Raw genomic sequence first — 21,329 nt, forward strand, 5'->3', positions numbered from 1 at the left:
CTTCGAACGCATTACAAAGTTTCCTCTACATTAGCACTTGACAGAATGATACTGGCTTGTTAAGTGGTTAGATGCACCTGCTAAATGGTCTTCTTCATCCACCCTTTGTCATGGTAAAATCTGGGTGAATGTCAAGTCAAACTGACTTATGTGGATGATGTACCAGACATCTCAATGGTGTCACCACCTTGCATTCAGTGGTGGACCTGCTTATCATGCAAAAAGCTTGGTGAGTGGGACAGACCATCATGCACTAGCTGGAAATCTAGTTACTTGTTGAAGCATCCGGAGATCAGTCTATCATACAAAATGTTCAACTCGGGTACATTTCAACCAAAAATCCCTCATCTTCAAAATGTTTGCGTGTGGATCTGCCCTAAATCTGGTAGCATGAATTAAAAATACATAGTAACCAGTCATCTCAAATAGACAGTATAGCTTATTAAAATATACATATATGATCTGAGCTGTTTTAAACAAGCAGAGGTTTTAAGACATACAAGAGAAAGAGAATGGCACTTCACTAGACAGTACTAGAGAAAGTTTGCTGACATTTGGACATGCAATGTACAAGGTTCTCACTTCATGTTCTGTCCAAAATAACAAAACTCTGATAATGAGCCTCTGCCATTCAACTGCTGGATTATTACTTTTTTCTGAACAAACATTCATAAATACACCCAACTTAAATGGCGTGTAGATGTCTATTTATGCCAAAAGGTCAACAATCCCCAACTTTACTAAAGACCCTTGGACTCATTCATTCCGATTTAAACTTGCAGTGGGGTATTCAGGGCTACAACTCTGAACGTTAACTCTTTGGATGAACTTTGGTGTGCTTTTCAGGCAGCTGCATCCCTTAACTGAAACTGGTGGCCCTAATCCAAAAACAGGGCAGGGGACTCTATGACAAAGTACCACGTAGCTCTGGGTTTGGTGCTGCAAATCCAGTTAGTCCATTTGCACTCTCAGCAATCAACATGAAGATCTGCATAGTCCCTGTGTGGACTGCAGGAATCAGACAGATTCATTCAGCACCACAAACCCCGTGGAAGTATCCTCAGAGTAAAAAAAAAAAAAAAGTATAAAAAATGGTGACCTTTCTCTTGTTTCTCCCTTCGTTGCTTGCTATTTTTGGTTTCCACTTCTGAGTCCTAGCTTTGAAAGAGCCAAAATTGAAATGTCCAAAGGGCAACAGGAAACATGGAATAAGAGGCAATGCAGCAGAGAAACACTCAGTGTCCGTTCCGTTGGGCTCAATGGTGTCTCAGCCCCCAGCTGGTCCACTGAGAAGGCAGACAGTTCATAAGGAAAATGCTGCAGCTGGATACAGAACCAGGAGCTGCATGTACTATTTTATTTATTTATTTATTTATTTATTTCATTTCTATACCGCCCAATCGCCGAAGCTCTCTGGGCGGTTCACAAAAACTAAAACCAAACAACACACAATAAAACAATTTAAAATATATAGAACATTAAAACCACAATATAACAATACAACCACAATAAAACCTAGCAGCAGTACAGGAGTTTAAAATACAGATTTAAAACAGCAAAGATAAAAATTTAGAAAGCTAAAATGCCTGGGAAAATAAAAAGGTCTTCACCTGGCTCTGAAAGGAGTACAATGTAGGCGCCAGGCGAACCTCACTAGGGAGCTCATTCCAGAGCTGGGGTGCCACAGCAGAAAAAGCCCTCCTCCTAGTAGCCACCCGCCTAATCTGCTTGTATCTGTTTCATCTAATCTGCTTGTATCTGTTTCAGAGGCCACACGTAACCAAGACAACAGGGCCCAGGGCAGGAAGCACCAACCTTTAGCGCAGGGAAAGCAGCCCCGGCATGAGGGCTCCCTTCTGAACGTTCTGCCATCGCACCCAGTTCTCACTCAAGGACCCTAGTAAGTGCATGGTCACTGGAGTGGTGGGGAAAGGGAGGGTGGCCTTGCTGCACAGATTGCCTCTGTGTTCCTGGCCCCCAACTAGTCTTCATGCTCAGGCTGCCTTGACACAAGGGAGGCTTCCCTGGTGCAATCCTATTAGGGAACTCAGAGCTGCCTCTTGAGGAGGGTGACTGAGGTCATGAGGAGATTAGCATGTCTCCCTGTGTTTGTTGATGTCTTCTAAGGAAGGAAGGGTGAGAGGAAGGAAGGAAGGAAGGAGGGAAGGAAGGAAGGAGGGAAGGAAGGAAGGAAGAGGGAAAAGGAGAAGGGAACTACAGGAACGATGACTGGAAAAGAACAGTGAGAAAGAATACTTTTAAAAAGGGAAGCACAAAGCTCCAGTTGGACTCCCCCCACCCACACAGGGCTAACTGACATCCATGGCTCTGTGGGGAAGAAGAAGGAGCGAGGGAGACAGGAGCAGGCAAAGGGAACATCAGAGCCTACTCCACTTGGACTGCCCCTCCTTTGGGAGATGAGAGGGGGGAGCAAGGCCATCCCACCAGCCCTGCTGACAGTCTATATAATTTCCCCCCCTCTTCCCTCCCCATCGCCTTTTCCTTGTGTGTCATGTCTTTTTTAGGTTGTAAGCCTGAGGGCAGGGACTGTCTTTGTTCATTGATTGTAAGCTGCTCTGGGAGCCTTTTTTTGGCTGAGGAGCGGGTTAAAAATACTATAAATAAATAAATAAATAAATAAATAAGGGCAGACAACCTGAAAGAGGAATACAAAGAAATAGAGATAGGGAATTTGAGACTTTGCATCCTACTGGATGTACGGTTAGGGGAGAAATTTATTGGGTTCACGGTCAATACCTAATTTGCAACTCCTGAACCAATACACAAACAAGCACAGGTATCCTTTGGTATTGACACATCTCTGAATGTTGCAGTGCAGTTCTCCAGTCAAAAAATGCATACAAAAATGTGCATGTTAGGGGAAAGTGTGTGTGCAAATGTGCACATTAGTGAAAATAATGTACAAAAAACCGTACAAAAACACCTATGGGGAAATTGCTTGCGAACATTAATATATTAGGTGGAATTGTGTACAAAATTGCATTTATTAGGTGGGATTGCATACAAAAGTGCATATATTAGGGGAAATTCACTCACAAATGCATACGGATTTTCATGGAGGCTTTTAAAACAAATTTGCAAACTGATGCAGAAATGGGATGAAATTAAAACTGGAAAAATGAGCAACTATGAGAAATTGAAATGGACAGATTCGGCCATCTCTGTATTTAGCATTCTTACAACTATCCTGAGTGGCCACCAAACAACAGCTATATTATTTATGTTTAACTGCATTATCTTATGCATCAGTGCTGCAGCATTGCACCAGAGCTGGGAGAAGATCCATGATGACCTTGCAGAGAAATCTAGGCTACGTTTTACTCCTGCAGGCCTACTGGGCCCACTGGGAAAGGTTTGCCAACATAACCCTGTGCTTCGCCCTGCTGCAACAAAGTGCTTAGGTAGTTTCTGCCTCTCTCAACAGACAAAAATGCCACTCTTTATCTATCTGTGGAGGCCTCCTGAAGTGGGGACTGACTGCACAATCCCTAAGCTAGCCACCACAACCCCATTTGCACTGGGAAGGGCATGCAGAGTTCTTCCTGCTTCCTAGCTTTTCCTACCAGGCTTGCTTGGCTAATCCATGGCCTCTAAAATTGAACAACAGATTCTGACAGGCTGCCCCAAATGGTGGAAAACAAGAGTCTAATGTTCCCTCTGTGTGAAAACTTAAAATGGTGAGTGTGTTTTTGGTTAAGCTCAGTCTTAATAACTGGGCCCACTGGGAAATTTGTGTTTGACACACCCAGTGCTCTGCTTGAGGCAGAATGTAAAGGTGAATGTCGACTTGTCATTCATCCTATGAAAAACAATAGATATTATTGTTTTAGATAATAGTTTTTAGAAAAACTATAGATATTATTGTTTTAGATATTATAATATCTCTTATAATAATATCTATAACAATATATATTATCCACAGATTTCATACATTAGAACTGATTCCACATATTATTTGGCCCACTGGGAGAATGTACTTAAGGAACACTGGAGGCTGGGAATACTGATTTCTGGAAAAGTAGTGCACTGACTTTAGCGAGCCTCTTCTGGACAGTCTGACCGTGCTTCAGCCTTGAAAAGTAATGGTAGTAGAATGACACATAGGTCATGATAGATCTCTCATCTGGATATGCCACTGCCACATCCTCTGCATCCAGCAGTTTTGTGATTCCCAGCTGCTTCTCTGCCACAGTGAAGGCATTATTTAGGTTATTGATGGGCTGGTCACGCCTTAGGGAGGTGTACTGGATGAGATCAGGCCTGGAGAGACAAGCAAAGGGAAAAACACATGAAGAAGAAAGCTATGTTTAGAAAATGCAATGAAGTGGACATCAAGCCTTGCACATACTGAAGTCCAGCCTCCCTGATAAGCATACCCTAAAGAGCATTTTGGTACGTCCAACATTGACAGTGATTTAAATAATTTTTACTTTGCTCTTCAACTGAAAGTCTCCCAGATCAATAAAAGCAAGACAGGCCCTGCCCGCAAGGTTATAATTGAAAAGACATAACATATGAGGAAAAACAGATGAGGAGGGAAGAGAAAAACAAGCAGACACAGGGACCGATTCTTAAAGCTACGTAGTAGTTCTTATACTGATTGATTGGAATGGTAAGAGTTAACAAAAGAACATAAGAAGAGCCCTGCTGGATCAGACCTTGGGTCCATCTAGTTCAGCATTCTGTTCACACAGTGGCCAACCAGCTGTCAACCAGGAGCCCACAAGCAGGACACAAGCGCAACAGCACCCTCCTGCCCATGTTCCCCAGCAACTGGTGCACATAAGCTCACTGCCTCTGGTACTGGAGGTAGCACATAGCCATCAGGAGTAGTAGCCACTGATAGTCTTCTCCTCCAGGAGTTTCTCCAATTCCCTTTTGAAGCCATCCAAATTGGTGGCCATCAGAACATCTTGTGGAAGTGAATTCCATAGCTTAACTATGTGCTGTGTGAAGAAGTACTTCCTTTTATCTGTCCTGAATCTCCCACCAGTCAGCTTCCTGGCATGACTCCAGGTTCTAGTATTTTGGGAGAGGAAGAAAAAATGTCTCCCTATCCACATTCTCCACACCATGCATAATTTTGTAGACCTCTGTCATGTCTCCCCTTACCCTCTTCCCCCCCCCCCCGGCTAAACAATCCCAGCTGTTGTAACGTTCTCTCATAGGGGAGATGCTCCAGCCCCTTGATCATTTTAGTTGCCCTTTTCTGTACTTTTTCCAGTTCAGGGAGAGGACCAGCTAAATGGAGATGGTCTCTCAGCTGATGAAGTGGCTCTAAGTCCCATCTCTGCCTCTGCTGCAGGCCTGATGGAACGGCTGGAATGCATAGTTAGAAGAGGTAATGAGGGGGGATTTGTGCAGAGCAGCTCCAACTTCTTGGTCTCTGAACTAATGTTCATACCTAGGGGTGTATTAAGCAAGTTCCTCTGTATTACTGACTGTATAGAAATGGAGTTATCTACATGTCCACGAGATTCACATGCCTGTCTGAGCTGTATACATGTTTGTCAGTCAGCATGGCCATTGGCCATCCAGTTTCAACTGGAAGTCCTGTAAGTCCTAGAGCCATCTAAGGGACGTTTTGTGCTTGGCCATGACTATAAACCTGAAACTGCTTTAATAGCCACACCTCCATATGGGACCCTAGGCAAAAGGAGCTATCAAAGGTGCATCTTGGACAGCTCCTTTAGAGTTCTGACTGGTTCTGACTGAAACCTGGAGCAGATTCACCACCCCACTGACATCAGAGCCACCAGCCTCCACTGACTCTAGGAATTGCCTTTCTGTGAGTGTCAACAAAAATTCAGGTCAGCAGGGATCAAAGCAGTTTATCCCAACAGGTTTCAGGTAGATGTGTTCTTCATTAGGGGATATTAAAAATAGATAGATATTCATTAACATTAGATGTATTGGTTTTTCTTCTGTGAGCGGGCTAGGAGTTTTCAATGGAGAATTCCAATTACTGCCACAGATCTACAATTCCCTGGGTTCCTGCTGGGGAGAAGCCAAAACAACAGACCGTGTGCGTGTGTTTAAAATTTGTAGTATATATGTGCCCTAAAGTGGTCGCTTGCACAGCGTGAGCAATACTTTCAGAAATTATTAATATGTTCTCCCATTATATATATATTAACTGCAGCTCAGGAACTTTGAAGGATCCATTGAAAGGATCCCATCCTGCTAGTGAATAGTACTGCTACTAGCACTAGTAAATACACACAGATGCCCACTAGTGGTTTGACGTGGAACAACTCACACCATTTTCTCCAACTGGATCTGATATGATGTGGCAGTTGGGAGCAATTTGCTCCTGACTGTACATTTCTAAAGGATTTTCCTCCTGGGATTTAGGACCATTCCTTCCTTCTAGGGGAGCTCCTCCCTTGCTCTTTTCTGCACCTTCTCCAACTCTATAATATCTCTATACAAGAACACTCTGAAAAGTCCGAGCTCCTACTGAGGGGTCTCCTACTTCTCCTTTACCTGTGAGCATGGATGAGTGCATTGAAGGCTAGCCCATCACTCCAGCTTTTGGAGAAGTCTTTCACATTGACGTTGGAGTAGCTTGCAGTCTTACACTGACACCACATCAACAGGGCCTCGTTGGCAGAGAGGGCATCAGCTCTGGATCCAAACTCTTCCTACAAATAAAACAAGGAAAGAAACTCAAAGGACAATCATGTCTATAATGGAAAATCTACTATTAATTTAGTTTTAATCCGTTAAAAATCCCATAAACATCTACATGAAACCAAATGATAAAAAGGACATTGTAATTTAGTAGCCACAGAGATAAGTGGTGGTGGTTATACGGTCAAAAGTAGTTGTAAGCATTTTAGAGATTGAGCTGATATTTTAAAAAAACAATTGGTAAATTTCAGCCTCTCTTCAATGGGAAAGGGCTAATAGCTTCATTGATGGGGTTCCTAGACTGACTAATGTGGAAAACAGGATGCTGGACTTGATGGACATTTTATCTAATCCAGCAAGACTCTTGTGTTCTCACCTATAAGCAGTGCCTAGGCTTTTTGTGCTATCCATTCTCTGCTCCTGTCTTCCTTCCCTTCTCATATTCTTTGCTCTGGCATTCTTCTGTTCCCCTTGTTTGAATGAGCCCAATCTCTTTCTGTTTTAATCACTTATTACATCTATTCTTATCCTTACATGAATTGATAAACAACCAGCAGAACACTTACCCTGACTTTTAGTCACCAGGAAATGGCACCCATTTTCCAAATAGTTTTTCGGTTGTCCCAATAACCCCCTTTTCCTTTCCCTGCTCTGATTAATGTTTGCTACTAATTAGTTTTTATCAATTGTTTTAAAACTTGTTTTATATCGTCATATATTTTTATATTTGTTAGCTACTTTGGAAAGCTTTCAATTAAAAGGTGGGTCATAAATATTGTAATCAATAAATAATAAATAAATACCTATTTCCTTTGTCCTGCTTCCTTTTGAGGTCCCACTCCCCACCCCACTATCATCCCTCCTTCCATAGGCCTTTCTGCATTCCCTTTCTTAAGCATCTGAATAGCTCAACCAATGGTAGCCAGGATCAGAGAAACTCAGCCAATGATAGCCAGAGAAGACCCTGCCTGTGCCATTATAGCCACTCATCCAATCACTGCTTCACTGCACCACCACCATCCATAATGCATTCCAATGTAGATATCAGACAAATATGACCAGCCCCAAATAAAATAAAACAGGTTACTTATGGCTACATATCTAGATCTGGAATCTTCTCACAAGCTTGCTCTAGATGAAATGTAAAAAGGAAAGAAAAGAGAGAAATCCTTGTCTGCTCAGGGTAATTTAGGGCACAATCCTATGTAGACAGTCACCAGCCTCTGAACTCAGAGGCTGACGACTATCCAATGCAGGGCATGAGGACAAGGGCAGCTCCATGCTCCTATCACCCTGCATTTCTGCTAGACAGGCGATTTCGCCCATCTAGCAGCAGTGCTTTGGCAGGGGAGGGAAAGAGACTGGAGTGAGCATCGGATTAGTGTAAAGCAGCTTCCCCAGTCTCCTCCCCTCCCCTGGGAACACCCCCTTTCCCCCATTTCCATGCTCCATTTACTGAGTGTGGAGAGGTAGCTGGCATGGTTCTCTCCACATCAGCTATGGGGGGCGGGGGGGAGACAGGGGGCAGGTGTGAGGTTTCTTGGCTATGAGGTCGGAGGATGCTGTCTAGGGGGAAAAGGATTGCTGTCTTAATCTTAGTTAGCACATGGCATGACTGTTTTGTTTTTGCTCTTTGTGATATCTGCTTATATGGGGTAGTAGCTCAACTGTACATAGAAAACCGTCTCACTGAATTTATAATTGAAAGGGGCTTGTTCAAAAATCATTTCATTTCAGAGTAAACTTGAGAGAAGATTCCAAATCTGGATATGTAGCCACATAGAACCACTTTGATTTGAGACCAGTTTGAGAGCCAGTCTCTTTTCTTTCCAATTGAAATATGTAACATTCTAAATAGTTATGTAACACATTTTGAACCCTTTGATTAGAATAGGCTATCAATGTAATTGAAAACCTAAACTTGGTATTTTGAAATACAGAGAGTCAATTAAATTTGAAATTGCTAGGAAATGATGAGGCTGGGAACAAAGAAGTTTTGGACCAACAGGTAAAGTCAGCTGATCATAGTCAGAAAGCAAACAGGACAAAAGTTTTGAAAGTACAATTTTACCTTATCAAGAGTGATGGATGCAATCTGAAATCTGAGGATAATTATCCATATTAACCCCAAGATGAGGGTTTGGTCCCCATCTACGATGTTTTCTGGGCCAATTAACTGCACGTGTACCTGCTGAATGCACAAGGGATATATTTCAGTGATTATTCTCATTATAGCTTATTTATAGAAACCACTGAGGTGATAAAAAGATAAAAAGACCTCACACCTGCCTGTTACATTCTGGGCCAGGGAGAGAGACAATGGAACCCTCGGTGGCATGCTGTGACAAGTTTGCACGGCACTTTGAAGATAAAGTCGCTCAGATTCACCATGAATTGGACACCACCATTAATGCAGTTCCATTGGTAGAGGTGTTCAGAGCACCGTCTGGTCCAGTTTTATTGGATGAGTTTCGGTTACTGAGGCCTGAGGATGCATACAAGGTGCTTGGCCAAGTCTGATCGACCACTTGTGTGCTTGACCCTTGCCCTTCATGGCTTATTAAATCAAACAAGGAGGGGATGTCTGGCTGGGTCCAGGAGGTTGAAATTCCTCCTTGAGAGAGGGAGTGGTGCCTGCCGCTTTAAGAGAGGCATTAATTAGGCCACTCCTGAAAAAGCCTAACCTGGACCCAGAGGATGTTTACAATTATAGGCCAGTGGCCAACATCCCCTTCCTGGGCAAGGTGCTTGAGCGGGTGGTTGTAGGACAGCTCCAGGCACTGTTGAATGAAACGGATTATCTAGATCCATTTCAATTGGGCTTCAGGCCTGGTTTTGGAACGGAAACTGCCTTGGTCGACTTGTGGGACGACCTCTGCCAGGAGAGGGACAGGGGGAGTGCGACCCTGTTGATTCTCCTGGACCTCTCAGCGGCTTTCAATACCATCGACCATGGTATCCTTCTGGATAGGTTGTCTGGGTTGAGAGTTGGAGGCACTGCGCTACAGTGGTTCCGCTCCTACTTGGATGGCTGATTCCAGTAGGTGGTGCTGGGGGATTATTGCTCTGTGCCATGGCAATTGTGCCATGGGGTTCCACAGGGCTCTATTTTATCCCCCATGCTGTTTAACATCTACATGAAACCGCTGGGGGAGGTTATCCGGAGGTGTGGGCTGAGGTGCCATCAATATGCGGATGACACCCAGCTCTACCTCTCTTTCTCATCAAAACCAGGTGAGGCAGTGGCTGTTCTGAATCAGTGCCTGGGCGCGGTAATGGACTGGATGAGGGCCAATAAACTGAAACTCAATCCAGACAAGACGGACATACTGTTAGTGGGTGGTTTGTCTGCCCGGTTAGGTGATATTCAACCTGTTCTGGAGGGGGTTGCACTCCCCCTAAAAGATCACGTTCGTAGTTTGGGGGTGCTCTTGGACGCAGAACTGTCACTTGAGGCACAGGTGAACTCAGTGGCACGGAGCACTTTTTATCAGCTTAGGCTGGTATACCAACTATGCCCTTTTCTGGACAGAGATAGCCTAGCTACAGTTATCCATGCTCTGATAACTTCTCGTCTGGATTACTGCAATGCGTTATATGTGGGGCTGCCTTTGAAAACAGTCTGGAAACTTCAGCTGGTCCAAAATAGGGCAGCAAGATTGTTAACAGGGACTAGCCTGCGAGCTCATATTATGCCAGTACTTTTCCAGCTGCACTGGCTGCCAGTCCATTTCTGGGCCCGATTCAGAGTGCTGGTATTAACATTCAAAGCCCTTAACGGCTTGGGACCAGGTTATCTGAAGGATCGCCTCCTCCCATATATGCCTGCCTGGACCTTAAGATCATCGTCAGACCCTTCTCCGTGAGCCCCTGCCAAAGGAAGTGAGGCGGGTGGCTACTAGGAGGAGGGCTTTTTCTGCTGTGGCACCCTGGCTCTGGAATGAGCTCCCTAGTGAGGTTCGCCTGGCACCTACATTGTATTCCTTTCTGCTGTGGCACCTTTTTATTTTCCCAGGCATTTTAATATTTTAGCTTTCTAAACTTTTATCTTTGCTGTTTTAAATCTGTATTTTAAACTCCTGCACTGCTGCTAGGTTTTATTGTGGTTGTATTGTTATATTGTGGTTTTAATGTTCCATATATTTTAAATTGTTTTATTGTGTGTTGTTTGGTTTTAATTTTTGTGAACCGCCCAGAGAGCTTCAGCTATTGGGTGGTATAGAAATGAAATGAAATAAATAAATAAATAAATAAATAAATAAATAAATAATAAAAAAATGAGTCGGTCTGTACAGTTCAAGAATAGCTGAGCAGGAGACATTCTGGTACAGTTGAGCCAAAATGTCTTTCCAGCTTTGCCAGTGTTTTCATATGTTGTGAAATTTGGGGTAGATGGGCACAAAAAGGGTGATGTTTGTGGTGAACATATTGCAGTATTGGCTGGTGCCATTCCCCTGCCCCCAGCAGTCCCTAGAGTAAGGTCAGGAAACATTGACCCTCACTCTGCTTGGCTTCCTGATGATGCTATGTGATGATGTTATCATGAAGCCCGTCAGTGCTTCCTGCCCTTACTGTAGGGACTGCTGGGGGAAAAATGGCACCTGCCAACCACCATGACTCCATTGCAGACACTACCAGGATCAAAAAACATGTGGTGGCAGCCGTGGAAAACATTCACCCCTCCAGTGCCCCCCCTTTTCACTAGAAAAGTTATTAAAATAATTTTCAGCACAGCCCTAGTGGATTCTGGGTGTCAACCAAGGCTACTGGATTATGGTCTCTGTGTACAAGTGCCAATGGTTACCCCTCCAGTTCTGGGATTTGATTGGGAAGTCGGAAGCTGGGAGAAGACCATGAGGTGCACTTTGCCCTTCTGACCCAGTTCTGCAGTTGTCCATGGAGCTATGTAAATAATGACTTGGGCCAGCAACTGTAGAGACTTTTATCAATTATATGGCTTCCGATGGGCCTTCCTTCCATTGGTATTCCCACCCCACCCCCTGCAATGTCCTGGTGCTTGATGCATTTATATCATGCCCCACCATTTATCACCTTAGATTTGAGGAACTGGATGGCTTTGCTGTTGTTCTCCAGAAAATGGACCCTCATCTTGCCCTTGTTTGGCCTGGGCAGTTGCTCAGCACACAGCAGCTCTAGCAGCTGTAGGAGATATATTCCATCTTTCAGTTCAGTGTAGAGATCTTCAATTCTAATGTTCATCTGCAAAATCAAATGTTCAAAAATAAAGCCAAGATGTCATAGCTATTGACATTAACAGATGCCACACACAGATAGTTAGTGGCAAAGAAATGCTGCACTTGCCTTTTGATGGCGGTGTGTGTGGGGGTGCTCTTTCCTCTCAGGCTGTTGGGTCCATGACATTCAATATTATTAATGGGAATACATTAATCAATGTATGTGCAACTAGATTAGGAGAGCTGGGCTGGCCTGGCAGACAGGAAGATTAATTCAGTGACACAGAGGGAAGGCTTGAGAGTGAACAGCTACCAGGAAGTGATTCAAATCAGCATAACAGTACAGAGACACAGCAGGAGGGACACAGACAGTATGGAGTTAGAAGCAGGCTTTGTTAAATAAATATATATTTTACATAACTTCTGCCTGATTCGTAAGTGGTTGCAAACTCCACTTGAAACATGGTGGCAGCTGTTTAAGGGTAGAACTCAGCTGAAGCAGTGCAGAAGAAAAAAAAACAAGTGCAAGGACTCTACATCATGGAACAAGGCCTAACCCCTCCCCCCCAGCACCACTGGATTTCACTGTAACTAATCTAGCCCAGACATGGAAGCACTGGTGAGAAGAAGCTGAACTAATAGCAGAACAGACATCAAGACATGCTCATTACTACAACAAGTGAGCCAAGGGCCTACCAGCCTATGTGCAGGTGAGCAAGTTTGGATACAGCTCACAGAGTGACAGAATAAGGAGTGGAAGAGAGCTGAGGTCCGAAGTGCAAGTGGTGGCCCCAGACAGCCAAATCTTGAGAAGGAATTGGAGGTGCTTATGGAACAGCTGCTGACCCATAGCAATAGCAGACTCAGAACCAGCAGATCAGGATGAAGGGAGGTAACTCCAGGTGGCAGAAGACGCCAGTCCAGTATTTAGCCCTCAAACTGGACAGACCTCAGATTCTCCTGCCCAAGTGAATAAGAGACTGATCAGCTCATACTCATCTCAACCCCCTTTAGATGCCAGAGATACCAAGGATGAACCTCCTGGATTGTATGATGGAGTTTGCTTGGGGCAGCAAAATGGCCTGGTTAATCTCTGATGTCTGGAACTTTTTCTGGGTTGAATTTAAAGCATTAACCGCCAAGTCGAACTCATGATATTGGTTTAAAATTGGTGTAAGATAGTGACCATTCACTTTCCGTAAAGTACCAAGGAGGAAGGCTGAGCCACATGTACATCTCAATGAGCCACAACTGAATTGGCGAACGGTCTCAGCTGAAACACAGTGTTTGAAGTGCTGTGACAATTCTATATGCAATGCAGTGTTTGATCTGTGACATGAATTTGCAGTTTTCCAGTAAGGAGAGTGCATATATAATATGAAATCATACTAATGTGCAAAGGACACAGGTGCATCACTGCTGTTTTGTCCAGGTCAGTGGTTGTTTTGAAGCCATATCGAATGAGGCAACTTTAGATGTATTAGCAATGCAAAATGCTATATTATATATACTGTCGTAGTTCAGCATTAACGACATTATAGTATAGATCTATCAGGCTTGCAGGGGGCTTTCAATGAGAGCTTTGTTGACCACTCCAAGGAAGCTCTTAAACTGATCACATCTGAAGAAGGTTATGAGGAAAGTACCTACATTGTGTTTGTAGAAAGTGTTGTTGATCCAGTTGGTGAATGTTTTCTGCTGCATGGTCATACGCTGCTCTTGCAGCTTCTTGAATTGGCTTTGTACATATTCTTCCTCCATGGTAACCTAAAAAACAGGAATATTTCAATGACTCCTTCAGAATTCATCATGTACCACCCATCCCAACTTGCTGCCAATTCTCCTGTGTTCCATGTCTGTTCTTGAAATCAAGGACAGTCCAACAGAGAGAGAACTAGCTCTCAAATCTGACAGCCCACTTTTATGTCCTCTCTAGACAGAGCAAGTTTCACACATATTTGGTGATGCGTTTCTTGCTAATAGGCAGTGGAGGCTGGTGGATCTGAGCCCAATCCCCAAAATAGGTTCAGCAACATGGATAGCTCCTTTAGAGTTCTGGCTGAAACCCAGAGTGGATTCACAGCCCCACTGACATAGGACCTACCAGTCTCGACTGCTAATAGGAAGAGGATTGATAGCAGCCAACTGTGACAAACTATTATGCATGGGACATTTTAAAAGGTATTTATTTATTTATTTATTTATTTATTTCCCAAAGGCACTGGAGACGGCTAACAGTAAAAACTGAATTAAAACAACATCTTAATCAAAACATAGCATAAAAACAAATACATTAAAACAGAATTAAAACACAATAAGATTAATTTAGGTACTAGATTAAATGTTAACACAATAACCAACTGAAACATAATAACCATTAAAGAGTTAAACATAAATAGCTAGTTTTTAACATTTCATTAACATTAAACAAACTAAATTATAGTGGGAGGAAAAATCCTTCCTTCATCTCTCCTTGTTTTATTGAATGACAAACAAGGAACTTTGTATTTCATTAGAGGATTCCATCTCAGAGTTGTGATGATAGCAAAATGATAGATCTTTAAGCTTTTCAAGGAAGATTTGGTCTTTTAGGAGATTTGGTGGAAAACCCAAAATTAGATCTGATTCTCGCTATAGTGAAGAGTTCTTGATTTGTTTAAAATAATGTTAGTCACTTCATTGTTGTTGGCAAAATGTATCCCAGCAACATGTACATCAAGGATGTACTTTTCAGTTTACACATTACATGGATCTCAACACTAAGATCATCTAATCCAACTCCTGTACTGAAGAATTCACTCTTTCAGAAACTGCCAAAGAGGCAAACTTTACTTCATCCCTCAAGGAAAATGCAGAAGGGGAGCTTTTCTCCAGGGTTCACCCACACCCTTCACATTTTGTGAGGTCTTACACTTGTATTTCTGAAGATGATCCAGTTTCTTAAGGTGCAATCAATCCTTTACATGTTTAGACAGAAAAAAAAATCACACAACTCCCAGCATTCCCCAGCCAGCATGACTGGCTGGGGAATGCTGGGGACTAGGACTTTTTTCTGTCTAAACATGCATAGGATTGTGCCCCAAACCTCCTTTCTCTTGCTTAATCTCTATCCCCAGCAATATGGCTGTCTCATTTTAGTAAACCAAAATGGTTAACTTAAAGACAAATCTTGCTCTCCACCTGTCATTTATTCGTTTATGTTTCATTAGTGAAACAAGCCCATTTTCTTGCACATTCATTACTACACAATAGGACTCGGTTCTTTTGCAGAGATTCCCATTCTCACTTGTCACACAAGGATAACGTTTGACATTGAAATGTATTTTTTACCTGCAGCAATACTGAAAATAGTCACCGCACTACACCCTCATTTGTCCTGTATAAAGGAGGCAATGGAAGCCTGCCCTGTATAAAGAACTTACCCAGTCTTGCAAAGATGTTACTTTTAAATTCAGAAGGCAACCATTCAATGGAATGGAGACACTTTTTAATCCAGAACTGCTGGCCTATCCTTCCACTCAACGTGACCTTTGGATGCTATGATAGTGAGAAGGTATTTATAATCTATATGGAAACTCTACACCTGACCAGGAAGGGAAAAAAGCATTAGAGTATTGGGGGTAAAGGTTCTTGCTTATGCTAAATGACATATTAGGAGCAGTTAAAAGCGGATATAATGTATCATAATGCAGTGCAGGCTGGTGGCTGCTATGCCAGTTGGGCAGTGAATCCACTCTGGGTTTCAATCAGAACCAGTCAGAACTCTAAAGGAGCTATCCAAAGTGCTGGATTCTAGCCCCCAAATGGGTTCAGCACCTTGGATAGCTTTTTAAAAGAGTTCTGACTGGTTCTGTCTGAAACCCAGAGTGGATGCACTATGCCCCGCTGACATAGGAGTCACCAGCCTCCACTGTCATAATGGAAACTCGAGTTCCTGCTGGCAGGTGCCATGATAAAGAAGACATGGAACTCCCACACTGAGCTGGCATCCAGTCACCATGTGACTCATAGTGCAAGGTTGCAATTTGCAAAGCCATTTGAATGGGGTGACTGAAATATAAAAATGAATGCCACGTGTGGGAATTAGAAAAGAATAATTTAATAAATTAATTTGTAGTATTGGGCCATTGGCTATGAGTGAACGGCCAAAGACTGATGAATTCGGCTCCGTAGGCTGATATAAGTAAGACATAGGTAAGACAGATGTAGCCAGGTTCCATAGGCCATGATCCGTAAACACTATAGCCTTGGAGCACTTGTTGTCTGTCTTGGGACAATCTTTCCTTTACTGTAGTCTTTATTTCAGTGCTGATGTTGAAGGTAATTGCAGTTAGAAAGAGGGTGAAACAGGCAATTGTCCTACAAGGCCTTAATAATTCTATAAACCAACTTGCTTATTATTCTGATTTGTCATGGTGATCTTGAGCCTTGATTTGAATTCAGCTAGTATTTTTCATTTAGTGGAGCTTGATTGTTGTTTTTGGCATGGAATTTTATTTTGAAATTAAGTTAAAAATGCAGGCAAGAAAAAGGAAGCATGCATAGCATAAAACAAGATTCTAACAAAGGGGGAAAAGGAAGCTCACTGATTGTGGTGTTTTGATGAGCATGATAGTTGGCCATCTGTAGCTCATATTTGTCTGTCATTTACAAATGGGAAACTGAGGCTGAGAGAGAGGGTCACTTCTGACATGGTTTGCACTCATTTGGCTTTTAAAACATGGCCACACACGTGAAGATGCTACACTGGGTTTGTTCATCTAGGATATTTCTCAGACTGAATGTATGAATAGGGCCTAACATAACAACGATCCTGTGTTCAAGTATTCACCTACAGGGGCTTTTAAAAAGAAGCTGTTCAGAGCAACTTGTCTGAGCTTAGACCACTCTATGAGTCCATAATAAATGAACTAAAGCTTAGATCCAAGCCCAGTTCTCTATCTATGGCATCATAATAGCTATGTGAATTCCAGTAATGGTAGTCCCAAGCTCAGAGTCTTCAGATAGCACAGATAATTGTCTGACAAATTCAAAACCTGGCTAGCACTAAGCAATTATGAAGAACAATGACACCAACATAGATTTTACTGGTCTAGATCTGAGGAGGACTTAAGGAATCCCTCTGACATTTCCACAGTAGTGTGGGAGCTATTGCAGTGCGCCACTGCTCTTGTAACCATGAAGCCCAAGGTCACATGGGAGGTGGAAGTAACATGGTTACTCCTGACATGTCACCATTGTTCCTCTTGGGAGCTGGGGCAACCTCAGCATGGATATCAGCCGTGTGTCTTGGGCTCTGTTCATATGACCTGGGGCTTATGACATACTGGAGCAGCATGGGAAGTGGAGTGTCCCCCATACCGCTGAGAACCAAACAAGTTCTACTATTTCTTCTGGTTCACAAACATGAATGTTAAGCTACCTGGTTTCTGCTAGGAGCTAAGTACAGCTAGGGATGGGCGGATTCCCTACCTACTGGTCCCGCTGGGAATCCGCCCTTTGCGGGAAGTGATCTGTTCCTCCCCCCGGAATCCTCTTCGGCCAGCTCCGCTCTGCAGCGATTCCGCAGAGCCACCGGCTGGCTCCGAAGCGCCAGCAATACAGCCACCATGCCGTATCGCTGGCTGAGGGGTATTGACTGCAGACGCAGGATGCCATTTGGGGCCGTAAAGGTCTTAGTTTAATGTAAATGCAGCCGTAAATGGCTGCATTTAGCTTAAACTAAGACCTTTATGGCCGCAAATGGCCTAGTGGATGCCATTTGCGTCCCTGTTTTTTCACATGATAAGCTATGCAAATATTTGCATAGCCTATCGAGTGAAAAAAAAGCAGTTTTTACATGCAGTTAGTGCCAAGGGGTGTGGGGTGGCAATCCTTGTGCTGCCTCTTGACACCCCCCATCCCCTATAGTACTAGCCTGTGTAGGTTGAGGCAGAGTTTAACCCTGCCAGAATGCCACCTAAGAAAGAAATTGGGAGGGAAAAGGGAAGGGGAAGGTCCCTCACCCTCCCCCCCAAATTTCATAGGGCCGATTCGTCCTCCTCTGAGGATAATAGCCCCACAGTGGCTATGCTACTCTCCAGGTTGGAGGAAGCGGAAAGGGGATAAGGGGATTTCTGCTCCAGTTACTCCTCTTCAATGGAACATTTGGTGTATGGGGTCAAGGTTGACTAGGAAGCAGACTCAGAGGAATCTTCTGTCAGATGTTTCTTTGGCCTGTGACCAAGTGCAAGAGCTGGCATTGGTTTCTCCGGTTCCGGTTTCAAGGAGTCTGCCTCCGCGTCGGCAGACACAGTGGCACCTAGCCTGAGCCAGTGGTAACACCTGTGGGTCAAAGTGAGGGGTACTGCCTGGGTCTCCTGCCCCTTGGCAGGGTTAAGGCCCATTTATGCCTTGGGGTTGGCTTCTCTGGATGTCTGCGATGGGTTGGTCCTTTCCTCACAGAGATGTTCCCACTGCTCAGGTTACCTCCCACTGGGGTTTGTCCGGTGTTTCTGGCACAGCTGTTCCTACAGTGACATCGGTCGGGGCCACCTCTGGTGCCACTTTGCATACTGGGTGGGCCCTCACAGGAGCTAACCCCCCTTCCTCTGCTGTGTCTGGTGAGTCAAGGGCCGCAGTGGAGAGTGGGTCCATTCCACTTCCACCACTTCCAACAGTTACTGCCTCTATGGGGACCATTCCTGAGCACACTTCTCAGCAAGTATCCCCTGCCACTGTGGCTTGCGCAGCATCTAGGGATGGCAGAGGATTCCGCCACAGACTCAAATGAGGCCAGATTCTTTGGAATCCGGCCTCCAGAATCCACGGCGGAACAGCACACTCACCTCCGCCTCCCTCCTGCGAAAGGAACTCCGGCTCCATTGCACTGGTGATGCTGTAATGGCAGCTGCCGTTACCGTTTCTCTGTGAGGAATACAGCCGCAAATGACATAGTGGATGCCACTTGCGGCTGTAAAGTGCTGTTTTTTACCTAATTGCAGCCGTTTACGCAGCTCTGGACGCAGAGCCTCTCCAGAGAATTCCGGGGGGGAAGAACGGATCGCCTCCCCCCCCAGAGGAAAAGACCACGGAATGGACAGTGAGTAATCCGTCCATCCCTAGGCATGGCCCTATGGCCAGTGAACCTGTGGCTCCATTGGTGGCCCCATTGCTGGCAATGATCCTTATGCCAAGGTTAGTGATGAGGCAATCCCGACCGGGTGGTACTATTGCCCCGCTCAGGTATCATCTATTGCTGGCCACTAGGGAGAAGATATTGAAGGGTGAGTTTGTGGATGTATTCTCCTTGTTATTCCAGGAATCAGAATCAAAAGACAAGGAGAAGTCTAGCGACAAAGAACAGGAGTGGGTTAGGCACAAGAAGGTTTCTTGCACCTGGGCAAATTGGTTGCCTGGTTTTCTCATCTACATGGGTATTATACAGCAGAAACACCCAGAGTGGGGTTGGGTCCTGACCAAATATTTGGATGTTATTTACAGGGCCTATACGGAATATGAGTGCGGGGCATGGCTGGCATATGATGAATCATTTCATGTGCGGGCCTCCCTTGACTCCACCCTGCGTTGGGATACAAAGGACCACGACCTGTGGCTCCTGTTCATGACCCCAGTGAGGCCAGGCTTTGGGGACAGGTCGGACAGCGGCCACTTCTTATCCAAACAGCAGCCCGCTTCTGCCTTTAAGGCCAGCACGGGCAGGTGGTTCAACACCGCTTGCTCTGTTGGGAGTTTAGCGCCCATGGTGCCTGCTCTAAAACCTCTTGCAAGTTCTGGCATGAGTGCTCTATGTGTGGGGGACAACATGGTTGTCTTAATAGCCCCAGGGCCAGAGGATGGCGGGGAGCAGGCTGGGATGGGCAGGCCGATAGGAAACAAGGTGTGGGGGGAACAGCCGCCTCCAAAACGGTCCCAACCCAGTTAAACTGCAGTCTCTTTCATGCCTCCTGAGGTGGTACCCACTGCGGGAAGATGCTGTTTATTTAGAGAAAATAAATTTTCCGAGGTTTTCCGAGGGATTCCGGATTCCTTTTCAGGGCCAGTGTTGTGCTCAGTTTGCACGGAACCAGAAATCCATTGCATGTTTTGAACATCTGGTCAGGGAAAAAATCCAGACAGAGGTGGCTGCTGGCAGGATCACTGGTCCATTCACTACACCTCCTATTCCCAACTTGAGAGCATCTCCCCTCGGTATTGTACCTAAAAAGGCCCCTGGGGAATACAGGCTGATCCATAACCTGTCTTTTCCTAAAGGTGGATCTGTCAATGATGCTATTCTGGAGCATTTTGTTCTGTACAGTACACATCCTTCGATTCTGTAATTTCTATGGTAAAGGCCTGTGGTCGTGGGCAAATGCGATATCAAATCTGCATTTCGCCTTTTGCCTATCTGCCCTGATGATTTTGATCTTTTAGGGTTCTGTTTTCAAGGCCAATTTTATGTTGATAGAGCTCTCCCTGTGGAGTGCTCTATTTCCTGTGCTATGTTTGGGAAATTCAGTTCATTTTTGGAGTGGGCCCTTAGAGATAGGACGGGATTGCAGAATAGGGTACATTACCTGGATGATTTTTTATTTGCTGTACCCTGGGCTTCTGCCCAGTGTGCCTATTTAATGCAGGAGTTTTCTGCCTTGGCAGAGGAGGAACTGTGCGTTCCTTTGGCCATAGAGAAAACTGAGGGCCCCTAATCTGTCATTATGTTTCTTGGGATTGGGTTGGATTCCGTAGCTCAATCTTGTAGGCTCTCCAACAATAAGCTCTCAGCCTTGCGGGAAAGGATCTCTGTGGTGTTAAGAGCTATGAAGGTGGCACTTCTTATCTTACAGGAAGTTGTTGGACATCTTCATTTTTTGCTTGCCGGGTGGTAGCACCTGGTAGGGCATTCCTGCGGTGCCTGTGTGGTGCTATGCAGGGGCTACGGTTTCCTCACCACCGTGTCAGAGAGTCTGCTGCTATGAAGGCAGGCCTGCAGGTATGGCTGCGCTTCCTGGACGACTTTAATGGCATTTCTTTCTGGAGGCGGGAGCTTTTATTGGAAGCTGAACTTCAGATACACTCTGACGCGTCGGGGTACCTTTGGTTTTGGAGTCATTTTCCAGGATCGATGGTGCTGGAGGACTGGTTAGCTGCTGGTGTAGGTAGGGATCTTGCCTTTTTAGGATTCTTTCCCATTTACTTGGCAGCACACTTGTGGGCCGAGCAACTGTCCAACTCCGCAGTGCACTTTTGGTGTGACAACCAGGCCACGGTTCAGGTGCTTAATTCCCTGTTACCCCGTAATCCTAGAGTAATGGTTTTGGTCAGGGCACTCACTTTGCAATGCCTCTGGTGTAGTATCTTGTTCCGGGCCCGACATATCCCTGTCTTGGATAAAGCTGTTGCTGATGTTTAGTCATGTAACCAGGTACAAAGGTTTGGGGACCTTGCTCCCTGGGCGCAGGAACTGCCAGAGAAACTATGCCAGCTGAGCTTTGGGAGACT

At 44.7% G+C, this 21,329-nt stretch overlaps 1 protein-coding gene across 1 annotated transcript in view; it reads right to left on the reverse strand.

The window, feature by feature from the left end:
- Positions 1-18,530, reverse strand: part of SPTBN5 (spectrin beta, non-erythrocytic 5) — a 176,165-nt gene extending 157,635 nt beyond the window's left edge. Inside the window, exons 1-6 of the mRNA XM_084846925.1 lie at positions 18,318-18,530; positions 13,500-13,616; positions 11,707-11,874; positions 8,726-8,842; positions 6,508-6,665; positions 4,053-4,281 (exon numbers count right to left, since the gene is read on the reverse strand). Coding sequence (XP_084703051.1) covers positions 4,053-4,281; positions 6,508-6,665; positions 8,726-8,842; positions 11,707-11,874; positions 13,500-13,616; positions 18,318-18,530 — 1,002 coding nt within the window. The remainder of the gene's footprint in view (positions 1-4,052; positions 4,282-6,507; positions 6,666-8,725; positions 8,843-11,706; positions 11,875-13,499; positions 13,617-18,317) is intronic.
- Positions 18,531-21,329: the final 2,799 nt, after the last annotated feature.

This window comes from Heloderma suspectum, chromosome 1 (assembly GCF_057233095.1).
Source record: "Heloderma suspectum isolate Gila_16-S chromosome 1, 16-S_ref, whole genome shotgun sequence".
In the NCBI taxonomy this organism is placed as follows: Eukaryota; Metazoa; Chordata; class Lepidosauria; order Squamata; family Helodermatidae; genus Heloderma; species Heloderma suspectum.